The 21543-nt window shown below is 49.4% G+C and overlaps 2 protein-coding genes across 2 annotated transcripts; one reads left to right on the forward strand and one right to left on the reverse strand.

Annotated features, from left to right (window-relative positions):
• Positions 1–590: 590 nt before the first annotated feature.
• clcnk (chloride channel K) lies at positions 591–9492 on the forward strand. The gene is made up of 21 exons (XM_066690694.1): positions 591–670; positions 1323–1573; positions 2519–2696; positions 2814–2945; positions 3114–3242; positions 3451–3590; positions 4111–4188; positions 4385–4460; positions 4676–4801; positions 4976–5060; positions 5209–5310; positions 5629–5713; positions 5968–6144; positions 6415–6484; positions 6759–6869; positions 7256–7469; positions 7703–7836; positions 8243–8313; positions 8522–8602; positions 8823–8909; positions 9239–9492. Exons 3-21 carry the CDS (start codon positions 2531–2533, stop codon positions 9290–9292), a joined length of 2118 nt encoding a protein of 705 aa, XP_066546791.1. The 5' UTR covers positions 591–670; positions 1323–1573; positions 2519–2530; the 3' UTR covers positions 9293–9492.
• Positions 9493–9647: 155 nt separating this feature from the next.
• On the reverse strand, positions 9648–19853 carry fam131c (family with sequence similarity 131 member C). The gene is made up of 7 exons (XM_066690695.1): positions 19526–19853; positions 15951–16024; positions 15222–15254; positions 14237–14324; positions 12027–12263; positions 11633–11731; positions 9648–11008 (listed from the first exon to the last, which is right to left on the reverse strand). The coding sequence occupies exons 1-7, from the start codon at positions 19545–19547 to the stop codon at positions 10695–10697; spliced, it is 867 nt and encodes a 288-aa protein (XP_066546792.1). The 5' UTR covers positions 19548–19853; the 3' UTR covers positions 9648–10694.
• Between the last annotated feature and the right edge of the window lie 1690 nt (positions 19854–21543).

Genomic DNA, 21543 nt, shown 5'->3' on the forward strand with positions numbered 1-21543 from the left:
AGGAGAGGGAGAGGGGGAGAGGGAGAGAGGGAGAGGGAGAGAAAGGGGGAGAGAGAGAGAGAGAGTGATTTGCCCACACAAATTTGTTTGTCATGCCAATAAAGCTCCTTAAATTGAAATCGAATTGAAAAAATTGAGTGGGAAAAGGGGAGGGAGAGGGGATGAAATGGGAGAGATGAAGAATGTGTAACTGAATTGATAATGACAGCATTAGTCACTGCAGTGAAGATGCTACATTCCACCAAAACCCCCAGGGCCTTGCTAACTGAGCTGCAGCCAGTCTACACAATTACCCCCCAGGAATGGTGTCAAGTGAAAATCAAGATTGTACAGAGTATAATTCCACCAACTGTCCTGCTAGGTGGCAGCACCATCACAGCAAGCACAGTAGCACCTGGCACTTCATCTGCAATAAGCGCATTATCGACCTCCACCAGCTCCTCCTACACTGTAATTATTTTGAAAGTGTGTGTGTGTGTTGGGGGGGGGGGTGGCAGGGAGTCAAAGTCACTTTGGCTTGGGGTCAAAGCTGAGTCCACTCAGGCGTGCAGCTGGACTTCACGTGGCTTCTGCACTCTGGGACCCCCGCACGCACAGCCCGGAGTGTGGCAGCAGGATCACAGGAATGCCACTAGGGGTGCGAGACTACCGTGAGGTTACTATGGAAATCGTGAGTTTGGGTGGGGTTGGGGCATCTCTGCTTTACAAATGTAGAGTGTGTGTGTTGGAGGGGGGTTTGCAGGTTCAAAAATATTAAAGCTGAGAAAGTTGACTAAATTAGCAATACAGCCGTACTGCCTGAGGAAAATTGCTAATGATTAACAGAGGGGGAGAGGGGGAGGGAAAAACTGGAGAAAAAGAGATGGGGGGGGTAGGGGGGGTGGAAGAGAGGCAAATAGATTGAGAGGGAGAGAGGGGGAGATGGGGTAGAAGAAGAGAAATGTGACATTTAAAAAAAATGTTTGGCAAAACTGACTGTCTCATCAGTATAGCGCCTTTCAATTGAGATAGGAATTTGAGGAAGAGAGAGGGGTGTAGGGAGGGGTGTGTGTGATGGAGGGATGGATAGTAGAGGGCTCTGTTGAAGTTTTATGAATACAGGCCTGTCTCTCACACACACACACACACACACACACACATACACTCACACAAGCACACACAGACACACTTACACACACACACACACGCATACACACACACACAAACATTCACACACTCTCTCACACAGTCACTCACACACACTCACACATGTTATAACAGTGAGTTTGAAGGTCAGAAGGTACCTGTGTGGCTGCAGATCTCACCTATTCCTGCTCGGCCAGGTGTGTTTGCGGCTCAGACTGGTCTCAGGGGCAGGACTCCTGTTGGCTGGCGTTGCGACAGCTCTGGGCTCGGTCAGACAGACTACGAGACACTGAGAGACTGAGACGCAGAGACTGAGAGACACATACTGAGAGACTGTGAAGCTGAGAGACACGCTGAGAGACAGAGACACAGACACTGAGAGACTGGGAGTGAAAGAAAGACCAAGGGACACACAGACGCTGCCTCTGAGACAGAAGAATTGATCAAGGTAAGAGGATCTTTCCCAGCACTGCTGTTCAGCTCTGCAGCTGGGGGGGTGAACAGTCAGCTGCAGGCAGGGGTGGGTTAACCCAATGGGCTACATGGGCTGCAACCCAGGGCCTTGGCCTCCAGGGGGCATTAGCCAGTCTGGCTCTCAATGGAAATGTAACATCAATTAAAACATGTTTTGCTTTTCTCAAGTGTGTCATTTAGTGTGCACCCCGCGGTCAATGTTTGCCAGCCATTGGATACAGGTTGAATTATTCTTCCCTCTAGTTATTATCTAGCTAGCTATCAAGTAAATCTGAGTTTGCATCAGCAAAGACCAGGAAAAATACATTCTGACTGTAATGGTGAGTCACACACACTGTGCTACTCTCTCTGGCTGCTTTGTTTATGTTCTGTTTTGAGGTTTCACTGTCTGTTGGTGGTGCGCAGACTACTATTGCTTGTTGTGTGTCAATGCTGCAGTTTAATGATGAGTGTTATATGATATATAGCGTCCATATTGCTTGCATTGTGTAAATATTCAAATTGTATTGGGCCAGTACTCAAGTTGCTGGTGTTTACTGGGAGGGGGCCTGACTGACTGGACCCAGCACTGTGTGGACAGAAGAGAAGAGCGTGTTACTGAGGCTGGCATTGTAAATCAGCTGAACTGCACTGTACTGCACAGCACTGATAATGCGCTGCACTGCACTGATAATTAACAAATGATAATCACAAGGGAATTAATTGTTTTTTCCTGTCTAATTGGCCGGCTCAGTTAATCTAAACCAGTTCAAAGTACACTTTTTAATCAGCCAGTTCATTTTAAATGCGCACTGTATTGCTGTGGTTTGTTTCACATGATTTCTGTGGGATGAGCCTCTACAGGCCGGCAGGTGATTTTTTTTTTTTTAAAGTCTGACGCATTAAAGGAGACAGTGCCTAATCAACAGTGACTCCACAGTGTCTTCCTCACATGGAGGGGGTCTTGACCGGAGCAAGGGGAGTGGGTGATGCAGGAGCCAATCAGACAGAGAGAGGGGAGGTGACAGATGGTCAGAGGGCGGGGCCCCATGAGAAGCTCCTCCTCCTGCAGAAGAACTCATGTAAACCATGGCCCCGCACACGGGCCAAGGTCAAAGGTCAGCCATCTATTGTTCTTACTGCAGATTAAGAATCTTTTTTTTACTGTAAAGTTAGGGGCTGTCCTCTCTCACCCAATGTTTCTCAGTGTGTCTGGTGTATCTTCTGTGTTGCAGGCTGTCTGGGGTGCCTGGCAAGGGTGCTATGCCGGACAGGTGTGGCACGCTGGATGTGTCTCGCAGCGCTGGGCATCCTCACCGCCCTCACCAGCTGCTTCATGGACTTCACTACCGACAGAGTGCTCAACGGTGAGAGAGGGAGAGAGAGAGGGAGCGGGTGGAAGAGAGTGAGTGAGTTAGAGAGAGTGTATAAGAGTGTGTGCATGTGCATGTATATGTGTGTGTGGGTAAGTGTGAGTGCATTTGTATGTGTGTGTATGTTTATATATATGCATTGACCTCTGACCCTGCCCCCAGCTCAGCGATGGCTGATGGGCTCTGTGGGGGGTGGCGTGGGGTTGCAGTACCTGGTCTGGATCGTGTGCCCAATCGCCTTGACAACCTTCGGCACTGGATTCACACAGAGCGTCTGTCCACAGTCTGCTGGTAAATGGAGGGGGGAGCAGGCTGTCCGCACAGTCCTTATACTAATCTCTGACCTTACTGTCTGCAGTCTGTAGTTTGTCTACTTTGGGTAAAGTACTGCAATTGGAATTGTCACTGTAACCATTTCAATTTCTCTCTCTCTCTCCCTCTCTCTCTCTCTCACTCACTGTCTCTGTCACACACATAACCACCTCCTCCTCTCCTCCAGGCTCAGGTGTGCCTGAGGTGAAGACGATCATGGGGGGGGTGCCACTACCAGACTACCTGACCCTCAACAACCTGATAGCCAAGATTGTGGGCATGACCTGCACCCTGGCTGCTGGGAGCCCTGTATTCCTGGGCAAACTGGTAAGGGAGGGTGGGAAGGAGGGAGAGAGGGAGATGGCAGGCAAAGAAGAGAGACAGGGAGAGGAAAAGCGAGCTTCTTACTGGACTAACCCCCCACAATACCAACCAGCACTGCTCAACCCGACTTATAAACCATTCCAAAAACTCCTATCTGGTACATTGGAAGAAAGAAACCAAATCCTAAAACAAACTCAAATGCTATCGGACTCTCAACAGAGAATACACCCTGGCAGTGTAGGCTCAGTGACCACAGCCTGGCCATAGAAACAGGCCGACACAGGCAGACCTGGATGCCCAGAGAGGACTGCCGTGACTGTGAGACAGGAGAGGGATTGGGAAACGGTGACAGGGAGAGAGATAGAGAGAACAGAGAAATGGAAGGAGGAGACAAAGACAGGGAGGGAATAATAAGGAATGATTATTATTATTATTATTATTATTATTATTATTATTATTATTATTATTATTATTATTATTCTCTTCTACTCAGCTGTCTGTCTGTTTGTCTGTCTGTCCTCAGGGTCCTTTTGTCCATCTGTCCACTATGGTGGGGGCATTTCTGAACCGGCTGCTCAGCATCGTCTGCGAAGTGGGGGAGGTGAGTATGGATGGAGGAGAGAGAGGGTAGTGAGAGAGAGGGGAAGGAGTAAGAGTGATTGAAAGGGGAAGAAAATCAGAAGAGAGCCATGACATTGTGATTACCTCCATCTCTCTCTCTCTCTCTCTCTCTTTCTCTCTCTCTCTCCTTTTACCCTCGTGCTCCTCCTATCACTGTCCGCCTCTCTCCTTGACAGGAATCCTTCCACTATGAAATGCTGGTGTGTTCCGCAGCAGTGGCCATGGCAAGCTGTTTTGGGTGTCCCATCAGCGGTGAGGATTGTTTGAGTATCAGGTTTGACGTGTCTCTTTAAACCAATCTGCATCAGTCCTGAGGAAAATGGTGCTCCGGTTAAGTGCATTTTTGGTCAATTGGTTTAAGTAATGATTGAATGAAATCAGGCTGGAATATAAACTAGTAGCACTCTGGCCCCCGAGGAGCAGACTTGCACTCATATTTACTCCTCTTCTCTCTCTCTCTCTCTCAGGAGTGCTATTCAGTGTGGAGGTGATGTCATCCCACTTCGCTACCAAGAACTACTGTCGCTCCTTCTTCACTGCCATATGCGGGGCCATGATGTTCCGGATACTGGCAATCTGCAGCAACGAGCGTGGTACACAGCACCACCTCCAAGGCTGGAGGAAGAGAGGGAGAGGGACAGATGTGTGATGGAGAGACACAGGGATAAATACACTAGGAGATAGATAGGCACAAAGACAAATTAAGTTAAACTCAGGGCAGTGGGGTCAGTGCTGTATGAAGCTGTGGCTTTCTTCCTGTTTCACAGAGACAATCCTGCCACTGCTCAGCACCTCCTTCCCTGTGGACTTCCCCTTCGACCTCCCTGAGATGGTGTTCTTTGCTGTCCTGGGGTAAATAATTTCCTTGTATCCCCGGTATCCCTGCTCTCTGGGTCTGCCTGTCCATCTGACTCTGGTCATCTGTCTGGCTCTTGTCTTCCCATTGTGTGTCCTGTGTGTGTGTGTGTGTGTGTGTGTGTGTATTTGTGTGTGTGTACAGGCTGCTGTGTGGACTGCTGTGCGTTGTCTACCTGTTCGGCCATCGCTGGATCATCCGCTTCACCCTCAAAAATAAAATCCTCAAGAAGCTGCTGACCACCGAGTGAGTGCGGTAATCAATCCATTGGCTAATCAATCTGTCAATCAGCCACTCAGCCAATGCATTGGCCTACCTAACCAATCCCACAACCTCTGGTCACTTCCTAATGAACAACAATTTAGTTTTGGTAATCAACCAAGCCTGGCTGACTGAACACCAAAATAACCAGACTGCCCCTTTTCACAGTCTGTCAGTCTCTCTCTCTCTCTCTCTCTCTCTCTCTCTCTCTCTCTCTCTCTCTGTGTCCCTCTGTGTGTGTTACAGTAAGGCAGTTACCTCTGGTGTGTTAATCTAAGGGAGTTCCCTGTCTCTCTGTCGCAGGAAGACTCTGTACACGGGGCTGGTGGTGTTTGTGCTGGCAAGTATGACGTTCCCTGGCAGTGTGGGCTGGCTGATGGCCTCCAGGGTGAGTCTGTTTGACCTTGCGGCTCCAACTTCAATCCCCAACCCTGACTATGACAAATTCATCCTTACCAGCACCCTGACAACCCTCCCCCAGGTCTCCTTCAGCCACCCTCTCCTTCCTTCCCTCTGTCTCAGCCTCCCTTCCTCTCCTCTCCCACCAATCACCTTCACCTCCTTCCAACTGGGTCGAATGGCCTCCTCTCGCTTGTAAACTTTCTTATGTTTGTTTGTAAACTCTCTCTCTCCATCACTCAGCTTTCCATGAGGGAGCTGCTGACATCACTGCTGGACAGCCAGGCATGGGTTCATTTGCCCCAGAACAGCTCCGAGCCCTGGCCCCCAGCACAAGTCGACGTAAAGAGGCTGTGGCTGGAGTGGACCCCTCCAGGAATCAGTGTGTTCACCACACTAGGGGTCTTCCTGTCCATGAAGGTGAGAGAGAGAGAGAGAGAAAATAGGGACATGGAGTTAAGAGAGTGACAGACAGCGAGGAGTAGAAAGAGAAAGAGAAAGAGAAGGTAGGGACATATAATATAAGATATGCTGACTGAGAGATGAAACAGACAAACAAGCAGACAGACCGACAGACATTTGGAAAAGTAGAGAGAGATGACAGATCAGATCAGATGTGCAGCTTTCATGCGCTCAAAGCACTGAGAACTGGATCAGGTTGACTGTGTGTTGCTGTGTTAAATCTCCCAGTTCTGGCTGCTGCTCCTGGCCTGCACAATCCCGATGCCTGCTGGGTACTTCATGCCTGTGTACCTTTACGGTGAGAAACCAAACCCCCACCCCCCCCCCACCCTCACCTCAGTAACAAACTCTGTCCCACAACCTAACGCCACCTCTGACCCCAATGAACCCCCCTCCCCCCACCCTCACCCCAACCACGAACTCTGACCTGCGGCCCAACGCCACCTCCGAACCCAATAACCCCAACCCCAAACTGTATTCTGAATCCACCTCTGACCCCGATCCACACCTCACACTACAGCTATCCCTTCTGACTAATCCGCTCTGATTGGACCGGGGGGCATCTGTTTCAGGAGCTGCGATTGGTCGGCTGGTGGGGGAGTTCGTGGCTTTTGTGTTCCCAGAGGGGATCCAGTCCGAGGGGTCTGTTAACCCTATAAACCCTGGAGGATATGCGCTGGCTGGTAAGAGCAGGACTGGCCTGGCAAAAAGACAGCGGAGCGGATCTGATTCTAATTTAAATGGATTTCCTGCCTACTTTAAACTTCCAAATCTTCAGTTCATACAGATGAGGCCATTAATTAGTCCAACATTTAAATAATATTCAGAATCTTTATTCTGAACCAAGATGCTGTGCAGTGTTGTTGTGCACTGTATTGCAGTACTTTGTGCTGTGTGGTGTTGCTGTGTGCTGTATCGCAGTGCTGTGTGCTGTATTACAGAGTGATGTCATGGTTTGTTGTGCTCTGTATCGCAGTGCGGTGTGCTGTGTACTGTATTGCAGTGTGGTGTTGTGCTGTGTTGTGCTGTGTTGTGCTGTATCGCAGTGCGATGTGCTGTGTGCTGACAGGTGCAGCGGCGTTCTCGGGCGCAGTGACGCACACTCTTTCCCCGGGGCTGCTGGTGCTGGAGATGACCGGGCAGCTGTACCACTCCCTGCCCGTGCTGCTGGCTGTGCTGCTGTCCAACGCTGTCTGCCGGCGCTTCTCGCCCAACTTCTACGATGGCATCATCTTGATCAAAAAACTGCCCTACTTGCCCATGGTCCTGCAGTACCACCCTGAGTGAGCATGTCCAGCCCGCCCTTCAACCCTTAACCTCTAGCATCAAGCACTTATGTCTAGCGCGAGACTGTAACCTCTAATCCTAACCTTTATCCTCTCATTCTATCCTTTAATCCCTCACCCTAACCTGTATCCTCTCATCCCAATATATAACCCTACTCCTAATCTTTAAAACTACTCCAAACCCTAACCTATTACCATAATTCCTAACCTATGACCCTTACCCTTGTCAGGCTGTGTGCGGTAAAGGTCAGTCAGTTGATGAAGCGTTCAGTGACGGTGCTGGCGAGGTGTGGCAAGGCGGGGGAGGTGAGGGCGGCGCTGACCGCTGTCCAGGACAGCGAGATCCCCGTGGTGGACACCCTCGGTGAGGTCAAGCATCAACACAATGCCCACAGAATTCTCACACAGCAAACCACCACACAAGGAATACAAAGCAACACAATGTGATACAAGTACTCAGTGAGGTCAAGCAACAACAACCATACAATAACAAACAACAACTACTACATACACAGTACATACAGGTGCTCAAGAAACAATAAACAACTAAACAAATACAGAATGACTTCACAATACCATCACAACGAATAATACAGACAGACTATGGGGGAAGGGGGGGTACCTGTAACATTAACCCAGAATTCTCCACACTTGATGCCCCAGTGACAAGTGGAAATTTTCTTCAACATCATGTAGCTTCACTGGTCACACCGTTGATCAGAGGCAGCGCACTACATGTGGTCAGCTCAGTGTTGCTTTGTGTGTTTCAGACTCCATGATTCTGCTGGGTTCTGTGTGCCGGTCTGAGCTGATCCGCTTCTTGCAAGAGTCCACTGGATCGGTACTGGAGAAACCTGGGCCGTATACATGAAAACTGCAGGGCTGTAGCACAACAGTGCCTTGTTGTTATGGAAACGCTATTTGTGGGAGTACATTTTGGGGTACAGGGTCAGTATGGAGTAGGGGGTGAGGTGTAGGGTGTATAGAGAGCTGTTATAAGAATCCATTTGCCACACTTGAGACACACCCATGTTTGCTGTCCTTCACAGGGATTGGACAGAGAACTGGGGGAGGTGTGCATTATTCAGCCAACCACAGCTCAGCTCTTGTCAGAGACCACCATCAAGCAGGTACAGCCCCTTCACGCATTCATCGGCACCAAGCACCTCCACCTGTCTGTCTGCCAACACCACTGTCCCTTCACTGGGGGCTCCCTGGTGTGCAGCCCAATGAAAACAGACAGATGTGGAGTTTTAACAAAAAAAAAAGTTAATGGTCTAAATATGTATATTTAATGCAAATTAACCCCCTATAGTTAAACTTTTACTCCTCCTGTCCTCCCTGTCTCAGGCTCATGCTATGCTAACTGTCCTGGATTTGCATCCTCTGTATGTGACAGAGGGGGGAAAGCTTGTCGGGGTAATGTCCAGTTCAGAGGTGAGAGGTCACATCCTTCGGAAAGCAGTCACACCCTCACACACTCACTCACACTATCTCACACACACACGTACACTCACACTGACACACACACGCACAACACACACACTCACACAAACTCTCTCACACACACACACACACACAGGAAAGGAATATACTGATAGAAGACCTAAAAAGTTGCTGCTCAGCTCTGCAGACACATGCAGGAATGACACAGCCACTCAATTGTCAGTACTGCTATCTTATTATCACTACTACTATTATTATTATTATTATTATTATTATTATTATTATTATTATTATTGCCTTCATTGTTGTTTTTGTTGCAGATGAAGAAAGCAATTGAAGACCTGGCCAATGGAAAAATATCTCCACCAACATAAACTGCTTGGCCTTCTCCCCTCTCACTGTGCACCTCAATGCCTGCGTCTGACAAAGCGTACAATGCAACCTAAGCCGTAACAGCCTGCCACACCCTGCAGCTGCTTAGTAGCGCATGATGCGAGGCTCGCGTCTAAACAGCGGTTGCTTTGGACAGACAGCAGCATAAAACCACAAATAAACACAAACATATTATAATAACGTGTCTTGCATGTGTACATAGTGAACAGTGTTTCTGTAGCAGTACTATGCAGGAGAAACTGCGTGAGTGTATGTGTGTTTCTTGTGCTTCGAGCTCCTCAGCAGAAAGGGTCCAGCCTGTCCAATGTTCTTCGAGACAGAGGCCGCAGACTGCACTGTGGTTTAGATAAAGACACTTTTATTTATTCCACATTCACAAACATCGATAGTTTTTACTCTATCATTATTGTTGGCCCAAATCAGACTGGGCCTGGGTCCCCTCTGGCCTTCCCTGCTGCCTTGGCAAGCGGAGGCCACGGGAGACAGGGAGTCCAGTCAAAAAAGAGGCATTGGAAGTTTGTCCCCTTCAGAGACGCTCCGGGAAACACTGGGAAACATCCCTGCGGCTGCAGTTAAAGCTGAGAGTCTAACTGGACTTGCCAGCTCTTAAGAAACACTTCAGGAGACACTGCAGGGACAAGCTGGAGGATCTGCAGGACTGGGGTCAACAGGTCGGCTGCAGCGGAGAAACTGACTGACTGGATTGGCTGACAGGCTGACAGATACACTGACTGAGGCTGACTGATTGATATACAAACTGGCAGACTGGCTGGACACATTGAGACACTCACTGGCTGACTGGACTGCCTGGACTGCATGACTCCATGTGTCCCACCTCCCAGGTGAAATCCACAGTCCTGAGGGACAAAATCCACTTGCCTGGAGACTCCAGTGTGAAAGGCTGTTGCCTTCCATCACTCTGCAGGGCGATGAGTTCACAGTTCTTGGGGTGTGCGGTGGGGCAGAATACAGCAGAGAGGGAGGCAGTGGGAGCTCTCTGCCATAGTCCAGAGCGGGTCTTTAATTTGGGCAGGCCAATTGTCCTTCCCTTTGAGTCCCGGGGTAACACCTGATACAGCAGGACCCCAAGGCACTGAACCACAGCACAGAGGCCTGCTCTAGAACAGCACTTTACAACAGAAACACAAAGAAACACACAAAACAGCTGCTGAGTTGAGAGTCACACATGTAGAGAGAGACAGAGATAGAGGGGAGAGTAATGAGGAGTGGGAGAGAGAGAGAGGGAGGAGACAGCGTGGAGAAAGAGACAAGACAAAAAGACAGAAAGAGGAGAGAGGATAAAATGAGAGGCTTGGTCAAGTAGGAAGGAGAAGGGAGGAGGAGGAGGAGGAGGAGGAGAGCGGTGAACACACAAGGCCAGCACTAGTTGTAAAAAACTTCATCTTCTGAGAGGGAGCTGCTGTCTGCGTGTCTCAGGGCCCCGTCCCCACACGACGTCCTCCTGACCACCAGGGGGCACCCTGTCTTCTTCTCTGCTTCCACCTCCTCGCCTGGCCCCGTGTACAAGGAGGGGCCGAGACTGGAGGGTGAGACACCACCCTCTGTCTCCTCTCCAGGGTGGGGCAAGGGGGGCGCAGAAGAGGGCAGCGGGGAGAGGGGCCCAGCGGTGTCGACCTCACTGTACAGCCAGGGGGCGCCATTGGGCGGGAACTGAGAGAGGTATGGTCCATCTGAGTCTGAAGACAAGAGGAGGGGGAATAAGAGAGTGAGAGAGGGACAGCACAGAGCAGACTGCACTCCAGGTCCTGAGGTGGACGCTCTGGGTTTCAACAGAAAGAACACTTCATGCTTAGCACAGCTGAAGGAGCTTGCCTTGCAACGTGGGATGGTCCTACCTTCACCTGCATCCCCGCCTCTAATGACAACTTTGCTTGCTAAGGTTGTTTTCTCATTTTGGATTTTCAATGTTTTTATTTGAGATTTGTTTCTTAAACATCCACATTTTCAGCCCGTACAGATAAGGCAATCAATCACTCTATCACTTAAATAATACTGAATCTTTATTCTGAGCCAAGATGCTGCACTGCAGTGTTGAGAAGGAGAGACTTTTCACTGTAACCCATTGCAGCCTGAACCCGTACCCCAGCCAACACCCCAAATTCCAAGCCAGGCCCCAACCAATCTACACTCGATCCGGTGAACCCCTTTAACCTGAGTGACAGACTAAGTTTGCTGGGGACCCAACTGGGGTGAGAAATGATCAGAGAGACTCAGAGAAAGAGAATGAGAATGAGAAAAACACTGGAATACAGTAGAGTTATGGAGAGCCCGGGGGGCACTGCGAGGGCCGGGGGCCATACCTGGGAGCAGGATGCTGCTCCCATCAGGTTCCTCCAGGGCCTCCATCGAGGACCAGGCACTCAGGGAGGCTTCGGCCAGGGCAAACTGCTCCGCGACTCCTGGGAGACAGAAAGGGGGGGGGAGGAGAGAAAGGGAGGGGGAGGGAGAGGGAGAGAAGGGTATGGGAAAAGGGAGAGGATTAGAGGGAGAAGGATGAAAGATTGGGAAAAGGGGACAGAGAAACTTCAGTGCCCTTCAGTTTGAGGGGACTGTACACCCTGTCCAGTTTAAGGGGACTGTACACCCTGTCTCGATTCACACAGATCAGTTGCTCTCAGCCCCCCATGGCAGCTGGACCAGTGGTCAGCTGACGTCAGTGTCAATCTCAGCAGTGCGGTTTTTATGTGACAGTACCTGCGGCAAACCTGGCCTCCTTGAGCTCGTCGCTGAGGTCGCTGTACTGCTCCTGCTCCTGCAGCCCCCCCCAGTCTCGCTGCCCGGGCGCCCCCACCCAGGTGTGCTGGCCAGCGCCAACCCCCCAGTCCCGCTGTCCGGAGCTGCCCCAGCCCTTCCACTCGATCAGGTGGGCCACTCGACCCTGGGCCATTGCAGTGGGCTTGGTGATGTGATCCTTAAAGGTTGCCACCAGGCCTAGTAGGGAGAGAGGGAAAATGAGGAGAAGAGGGGGAAGGTGAGAGGTGGTGAGAGGTAGAAGGGGAGATGGAGGTGAAAGGTAGGGGGAGTATGTGGGTTTGAAGGGAGAGAGGGAGGTGGTAAGAGAGGACAGAGGAAGAGAGTGAGAGAGAGAGAGAGAGGGGAAGGGAGGTGGAAGGAGGAGGATTCGAGGTGGAATAAAGAGAGAGATTAGGAGAGGTGCAGTGGGGTAAAGAGAGAAAGGAGAAGAGGACAGGTAGGAAGAGGGAGGGTCACAAGGAGAGAAAGGAAATGAGGAATGAGGAAAGAAAGAAGTAAATAGATAAAGGTCATCCTATATCGCAGTCACTGTGTGTAGTTCTGGGTGGTTCATGTGAGCTGTAGTACTACACACTATCCACAAGGTGCCAGTACAGAGCCACACATGGAAATAAACTCCCCCTCCTGCCTGCACACCACACACAAACCCACAACACTTGAACAACTGATCTGGTGTGAAGATCACCACTCCTTTCTTTTATCTGAAAAACAAACACACAATGGTACGAAAGGAACACAAATAAATGCTTTTGTTCACACACATTAGGATCCTGAAAGATTAATGTGACACGCCCGATGTGAGTTTGTGTTTGTTTTTCCCGGTCAGGTCAGACAGGTGCTCAGCTGTATGACACACAGAGTCACACGGGGCCACATGTGGCGCTGTCAAGCAGAGGGCCGAGCTCTCTGGGCAGCTGCTCCCTACAGCCGATCACACAATCATAACAACAACAACTACACACAATCATAACCACCACTACTACAGGAAGAAGATGAAGAAGAAAAGTAGACAGGAAGGGTATGGAATAGAAGACAACAGCCAAACCAACCCCAAGTGAAAATCCCATAGGACACATTTAATTTTACAAAATGCAGAGTTGAGCAGCGGGGAGTCTTACAGGACTTGTTTGCTGACTCCTATGAGTCTGCACCTTTGAAATCATTATCTTTTGTAAAAACGAACATTTAGGCTGGATTTATTGTATTTATTTATTAATTTGTTTATGTATGTATGTATTTATTTATTTATTTATGTATTTATTCTGATTGAGTTTCTAATTAAAACCCTGTTTGGATTAAAGGGACCCAAAGCAATGCTGAGGAGTTCAAACAGGGAATTTCTTATCAGCATGGTAATTGAGTTCTGCTCTGGAGGGAGGGAGGGAGAGAGTGTAGCCAGAGACATAGAACAGAGAGGGAGGTCTGCAGAGAAAGAGAGAGAGAGGGAGACAACAATTTGATAAAAAAATGCCTGTAAATATTTAAATGCATCATTCCTGTATTAATTGTTCCCTGATCCTGAGCACTGGGCCTGTCTGTCAATGCTCTGCCAACACTGAAGTGAATTAATGATGCCAATAAAGCTTTTTTGAATTTGAAATCGAAAATGAATTTGAGAGAGAGAGGGACAGAACGGGTGGCAGAGAGAGAGAGGAAGAGGAAGAGAGACTGCAGTTACAGGAGCAGCGCAGAGAGTCACTCCGAGACTGAGGTGACAGGGTATTGATCAGCGGAGATGGTTTAACAGAGTGAGAGACAGGGTCTCCTGATCAGATCACAGGCTTCCCTGGTGGGGTGGGGGGGGGGGGCAGGGTTTTTGTTCTTGTGTGTACGGGCAGGGTGTCTGCTCCCTGCAGTAACCTTGGAAACAGACATTTTATTATTAGACACCCAATCATTGACTTAATTAGAGTGGGCTGGGGAGAGAGAGCTAGAGAGAGGGAGAGAGAGAGAGAGAGGTAGAGGGAGATGGAGTGGGACATGGGGGCCTTCCATAAAAAATAAAATGAAATACCTACATATGGAGAGGAAGAGACAGGGGGCTGGACAGGGAGAGACTGAGGGATGGAGAGGCAGAGACACACACTTGTTGACAACTGGAATTTAATACATCTGTGTTTCTACGCCCCCCCGCCCCCCTTCAGTCTTACCCAGCAGTGAGGAGGTGGCCAGCTCCGTCACATCGTAACCGGGGGCAACCTTCCGTTCCGTCCCATTGGAGGAGGGCTTGAAGCATTGCTGCGGGAACAGAGAAGCACACATAGGGTCAGACACCTGTCCAATTGGAAGGCCTGGTCCATCGCCAAGGGAGCGCAGAGACGCACAGAAACACAAAGACGCAGCGTCCATCAGGCTCACTGCGCTGTCCACTGGGGGGGTTGGACTATCACTATGGCAACACGCACACAGTCGTGACACACTTCACAGGGTCTCCTGCCGAGCTCTGCATTGGTTCACTGGACTAACTATGTGTGTAATTAGGAGCATGTATCTCGTTACAGAGATCTGTCATTATTGAGCATTTAAGGTTCCCCATGACAGCTTCAGGACTGTGGCTCTCCAGGGCCAGGGCTGCAGCCCCCTGCTGAAAGAGTGCCACTGAGCGTGAGCTGAAGACCAGACAGATTCGACAGCCTCTCACTCATCGCCAGCAGCACTATCCTACACTGTTGTTATAGTCGCTACAAGACAGCTGTTGGAGTAGCGTCGGCAAGAGATTAGTGTCTCTCCCTTAAATCAATCAATCAATCAATCAATAGAAGTGAAAGAATTTGTGACACAGCGACCAAAGATTAGCAGTGGCCTCAGGGTGCCTCTCTGCCAGACCGATAAGGGTTGGGACTCAAGATGGAAAGAGAGATGGAGACAGATGCGGGAGGTTGGAGAGAGCGATGAGGGTTGGTGTACGGAGAGCCAGGGAGCTCACACTGAGCAGGGCTTGGGCAGCCACATAGACACATCGACACGACAGAGAGAGAGAACTGGTGACACAGAGGGAGAGAGGGAGAGGGAGAGGAAGAGAGGGAGAGAGAACGAGGTGGGGAGAGAGATTAGGATACAGAGAGGGACAGAAAAAACAGATAAGAGATAAATGTTTCCTCACTGCACAGTCCCAGACACAGGTGCTGAGCTCACCTGCAGAGGGTCCCAGCAAAATACTGTCTGCTCCTGCAAAACACAGAACAGCCCAGTTAAAAAGCACCGCCCAGGGAGAGAGTGGGGGGGGAGTGCAGTCCTACTCTGTCTTAACGAGGTAGTACAACTTGTTACAGCTCGTTATGAGCTTCATTAAAAAATCGTTGCACTGTTACAGTGACCCTCCCTGACAATGACTGATGTGAATAAAAATGTAGTCGGGGGAACGGGGAATGTGAGGAACTGGGGATTTGTCAGTCTGTAAATCCTCAAGCATTCTGATACGTAATTTAATGACTGTTTTTGCAGGTTGTGTTTGTGGCGGTAATGGGTGAGCTTCGGCAGCAGAGCTCGGTTACTGTCCCTCTGTGAGCAGGTAGGATTGTGTGCGTCTGTCTCCCTCTCCCTCTCCCTCTCCCTCTCCCTCAGCCACCCCCCAACCCCCTTCCCCCTTGGGAGTCAGTGTCAGGGTAACGGGGGGAATGGGGTGGGGGTAAACAGCAACAGGGAGGCAGGCAGCGTTTACTTTGTTGCACTCGACACATTATGTGCCATTGAAGTGGCTGCTGCGTGCGCTGGCGCTCTCCTGTGCTGTGACCGATTCACCATGACAGCACAGGAGGCAGACTCTCACAGCGGTGTGCAGACAGAGAGCGGTGCGTGTGTGTTCAAGGTGGAGTAACTACCTTTACATGTACCCTTAAATAAACACCCTCATGTACCTCTTACCTTCATTATGGGCGTCCCCTCAGGGCAAGGCTGCTGCAGTTCTGTGCAGGGGTGTTGGGGGGCGCTGTGGAACTCTGTGGGGCAACAAGAGACAGAAGACTGAGGGCAGAAGAAGAGATAAAACACACAGACAGAAACACAATAACCGACCAGTTGGCAGGCAAGGAAGACAAACAGATAGATCTATGTAAGTACTCAGGTAGACAAGAGTTAGAAAATAAAGGGATCAAATGAGAAGCAGGAGACTTACTGCAGACATAAAACAATAAACCTGGAACACAGACTCTCACCCCCGCAGCATCAGCCCGGCTGCCTGGAGGCCAGGGGACCACCACCATAGCCAACGCTGAGCTCACCCGGACCTGCCAGCTGGAAGTCTGTCAGGCACCTCAACATTTTAATACAAGTTTAACTTTCTTTTTTTTTTTGCAATTAGATTCAGAAGATGCACCTATTTCCACTGGGGACACCTGCAGAACACTGTGAGCTGAGATTGGTCCCTGTTAATTAGTTAATTGATTAATTAGTACATTTAAGGTATTACAAGGTATGCTGGAACAAAAGTGCAGGAGCTGTTACAACCCTGCAGGAAGCAATCTCCAAACTCCTCTCCATGTCTGCAGGGTGGAAAAATACTGAATTATTGTAAATAAACCACAATCACTGCATGAAAGAGTGAACTGAAAACAAAAGGGAATTACAGAGTGAATGAGAAGTTTGGTATGACAACACGGCCCCAACCACAGGACACACACAATACTGAGAAAGTATTATTATTACGATTATTAGTATTATTATTATAGTCACGTCAGTTTTGTCTGAGCTGCTAAAGTGAGTTCACTGAAAATGTCAAAGATTACAGCTTCGTCAGGGGGAGGGGAAGGAGGGTAGGGACAGAACAAGATTACACTGGAAAGCCTCTGTGTGGGTCTGTGTGTCACTGTGAATGTTCAAGTATGTGTCACTGAGTGTGTGTTACTGTGTGCAACTGTGTCACTATGAGTGTGTCACTGTGTACATCTGTATTACTGTGAATATGTCACTGTGTGACACTGTGTTTAACTGTGTCACTGTGTTTCACAGTTTTTTACTGTGTTATTGTGAGTGAGTCACTGTGAGTGTGTCACTGTGCGTGCTAAACTGTGTGCAAGTGTAACACTGTGTGCAAGTGTGTCAGTGTGTGTCAGTGTGTCACTATGTGTGCATGTGTCACTGTGTGTGTGCGTCTTTTCTCAATGAAAACCATTTAAACCAGTGTTGCAGAAACACATTAAACATAATAAAGAACAACAACAATAAAGAACAAGATGAGGGGAGAGAAAGATGCAGCAGCGCGAGAGGAAATCAGATTTAAACCCATTTTGAAATCTTCAATAAAGATCCACAGTTAAATATAATACTCAAGACCAGCAACTGAGGCCAATCTGTATTCCTCTGTCCTCCTCCCAGCATGCTCTAGGAGAAGGGGCACCTCTCTGCGCCTGTTGCTACCCACGTTTCCATGGCAACTGAGAAGCACTAAGCAGACTGTCCCCTGAGGGATGCCCTGAGAGTGAAAGCAAATTTACCCCCCCACCTTATCCACACATTAAGGTGAAATGTAGCCACTGTCTCACCAGAACAACTTGTAGCTACACAAGTGCCCTGCCACACAGCCAGTGCGCCCAGACAAGATGACATCATAATACATTTTTCCGTGTTTTACATTTTTCCTATTTTTAGATATATATAAATATATATTTTTTTTCTTTTTTACGTGATCCTTGTTAAAACCTCCGTGGAGTTCCTCTGCCTCTCTTCTGCCTGGAAACACAGAGAGCTGAGGAGCTGCAGTGTCAAGGTCACGCTGCCATTCACAGCCCAGTCTGACAGCCAGAGTCCCCCAGGAACACAACAACAATACTCCCTTCTCAGAAGTTCCTTCAGCTGCTACTCTTATGACAATGATAACTAAACAAACTACAATGCTAATAATTACAATAATAACAGTGATAGTGCAGAGGGTTTCGAATGCTCAGTAAGTGTGGCTGTGCTGATGACAAACACTGGCAGACAAGGCATGGCTGCAGCAGAGGTTTACACACTGATTACACACTAATTACGCCCACCACAAACACGCTTGCTGTTAGTGTCTGAGCAGCCAGTCGGAAATGCTGTTTGAGGTCACACTGTGCGCATTTGCATTTAAATGGAGTCTCCCCTTCCTTGCGCGTTGCTGTAATTCCAGCCAGGTGCGCGATGCAGAGCTCCAGAGCCCCTGGGGGGGACTCTGTACGAACACACTGTATTGAGGCAGGAGCGAAGGGCCACATGAGAACCAGATCACGGCTGGTGGCTAATTTCTGAGTGGAGAGTGCCTCCTCTCTGGTGGGGGGTTCTCAGTTTCAAAAGATAACTTATTTCACATCCAAATGAACCGTCTGTGCACTGTAATCCAAACACCGCCATCATGCAGGTATGGTAATGAAACTTGCGTAACTGCCGATTCTTTAGACTGTAGGGAAACTGCCTACGGTGCCTTAACACATTGAAAATCAGTGGGGGTTTCGTCCAATAAGATTTAAAAAATATAACAGAAATGTTTATTTTCCGATAGTTTCTCCTTTGGTGCCAAATCCACGCAAATTCGAAGCCATCAGTCGATAGGAACAGAAACGAGGTATACAAATCACGAATCAGACTACGTAAGACACATGGGGTATTTTTGCACCAACCAACAATAATAAATATTCCCTTCACCTCCAATCAGATGCTCAATTCACAGACTAATCAATTGGAGTTGGATGCAAGTCTTCAGATTTTTGGCTGTTCCCCGGCCCTTGTTCTGGGTGTCAGTGGGTTTGTGATGTTCGGCCTGGATGTGGTCCGACTCCAGCAGGCACATCCAGCCCACTGCAGGGCTGAAGGACTTCCTCCTCAGGGTCTTAATCTCTTAATTGATCTGAGTTGTTATTTGGATAAGAAGTCTAATCACCCTGTTGATTCAAGGTGTCAACCAGCTGTTAATTGAGAACGGTGCCTGTAACACCTGCAGGAAGCTGGTCCCCTGGAGGACAGGAGCCGCTCCGCACCTGGTCTGTCAGCACACACACACGCACACGCACACACACACACACACACACACACACACACACAGCCCTCTCTCCTCACCTCTGGCTCGCATTCAACACCCCATCCTCCACAGACACCTTTACCAAGCCCTCCAGAGAGAGGCCGCTCCACACTAGCATGTCACGCACAGCTCCCCTGCTCTTCACCGTGTAAACTGTTCACTCGTTTAAATGAAAGATAAACAAATAAATGAATTAAACCAGTATGGGTACCCACCCCAACTCCTCTACACACCCCCTCCCAACTTTACAAACACTAACCAAACCAAGCCACAGGTCCTCTTTCCCGACACCTCCTTCACCTCCCCTGTCAGAACTCCACAGCAGATGCACCTGTTGCCCCAGCCCTGTCCCCCCTCCCAGTAATATCATAGTTCCCAACACGCCGGCGCCCCCCGAACCCCAACACACGCAGCGGAGTGAATGCCATCGGCCGTACACAGCCAGGAGAGGTGAGTCCCTTACCTTTGCTAATGCAGGAGCCCATAGTGGCCGTCTGAGGGGGGCTGGGGTTGGGGTGGGTTGGGGGGGGCTGCTGAGATGCAGAGGCAGTTATCTGTTCACCATGCTGCTGAGAAAAGGTGCCAGGGCTGAGAGAGAGGGAGACAGAGAGGGAGAGGGAGAGAGGGAGAGGGAGGGAGAGAGAGAGAGAGAGAGAGAGAGAATGGGTGGGATAGAGATAGAGGCAGGGAAGAAGAGGTGGGAGTGTGACTGGAAGACAGACGAGCGGGAAGGTGAGCGGCTCTGATGAGTTTCCCCGATGCTTGGCAGCCGTGGAAGCAGCGTCTCTGTCGTTTTGGAGAGAGAGAGAGAGAGAGAGAGAGAGAGAGAATAACAAACACACATTGCTGACTCTCTGTCCCTCCCCTCCCCTCCCCTCCCCTCCCCTCTACCCCTCCAGTGGTTCACCCTCTGCATGCTGGAGGACTGTGAGTGCACTACACTGCTGCTCCACACAACACACACTCTCACACACACACACTCACAGGCAGGCACTTTAAGAGAGACACACATCCAGACACTCAGACACACAGTGTTATACACAGACATACATACTCACCCTCACGCACAGATAACAGTGTGAGTGCCCCTGTGAGTCAGAGAGTTTGTCACAGTTCGCTGGGCAGGGGCTGCAAGGCTGCTGAGAGACAGAGGGCACACGGAGCCACCAGCGCCGCACAACACTTTCAACTGATTGGTTTTCAACCTGTGAACAACAGAGTAAACAAATAAAGGCCGGCTCCTTTTATTCTGAGAGGGGGGGAGGGAGAGCGAAGGGGGAGAGAGGGAGATGGGGAGAAAGATAGAGAAAAGACTGAGAGAGAAGAGGGGAGGGAGGTGGCGAAAGGGGAGAAAAGGCAGAGGGAGAGAGAGAGAGAGAGAGGCTGAGAGCTGGGGCCAGGGCTCAGCTCAGCCAGTGTCAGGGATCTCCAAAGTAGAAAAAGAGAGTGAAGAGAAAAGTGAAGAGGAATGATTAGAGGAGTGTGAAGAACAAGTGTGAAACCATTCTGAAACCAATAACTCATGGTTATTATTATTATTATTATTATCATTGTCGGCATGTTGCTTTTGACTCCTCTTACAACCTCCGGCTGTATACAATTATAAATCACAATAAGACGTATTAAAGTACAGAAAAAACTAAATGAAATAAAACATAAATTATCTTTTATACATAGAAATAAAGAAAATAGGTATACTATTTACAGATTACTTTTTTGAAACACAATGACATACATTACAAATTAGTATTTCCATTTAATCTACAGCTGGTGCTCGTGTGTCACTGTGCCCCTCAGGCTGTGGCAGGTGGCGACATATTGGGCAGCCTGTGTCCCTCCACAGGAGGACTGACAGTTTTTATTTTCTCTCACTTTTGTCAAAGGTTGGGTGGGCATTCATTATTTTGTTGAAGAAAGTGTCCCTTATCTGGGCATATTTTTTGTATTGCAGGAGAAAGTGCATCTCTTGACCTCTCCTGTCTCGCAGTGACCACAGCGCCGCTCTCTCTCTCTCTCTCTCTCTCTCTCTCTCTCTCTCTCGCTCTGCCTTACCCCCTCCTGCTCTGTCCGTATCCTCTGCCCTTCTGTTTGTCTCTTGGGGATCCAGGCCAGTTACTCTCCTGTGCCAGTGCTGGTACATTTTCTTTCTCTCTCCCTCTCTTTGTGTGTGTGTGTGAATGTGTGTGTTGGGGGGGTGGGGGGGCTGCGTGGGACCCCCATGAATAAGAACCTGCCACCTTTACATGGTTAGTGCGCTGTGTTGGTGGTTTGGATACATGGCTGTAGATCTATGGCAGGGTCTTTGCTTCCCCAGCACCACTCTGAGCCAGGCGCAGCTGGGCAAAGTCAGGGACTCTGCTGGCATCTCTGAAAATCTCTCTCTCTTTCACCTCCCATTTCACCTCTCCTCAGCTCCCTCTCTCTCTCCTTCTATCTCCCTCTGCTTTCTTCATCCCCTCCCTCTCCCTTCAGCTCCCGTCT

Source organism: Amia ocellicauda, chromosome 18 (assembly GCF_036373705.1).
Source record: "Amia ocellicauda isolate fAmiCal2 chromosome 18, fAmiCal2.hap1, whole genome shotgun sequence".
Taxonomy (NCBI): domain Eukaryota; kingdom Metazoa; phylum Chordata; class Actinopteri; order Amiiformes; family Amiidae; genus Amia; species Amia ocellicauda.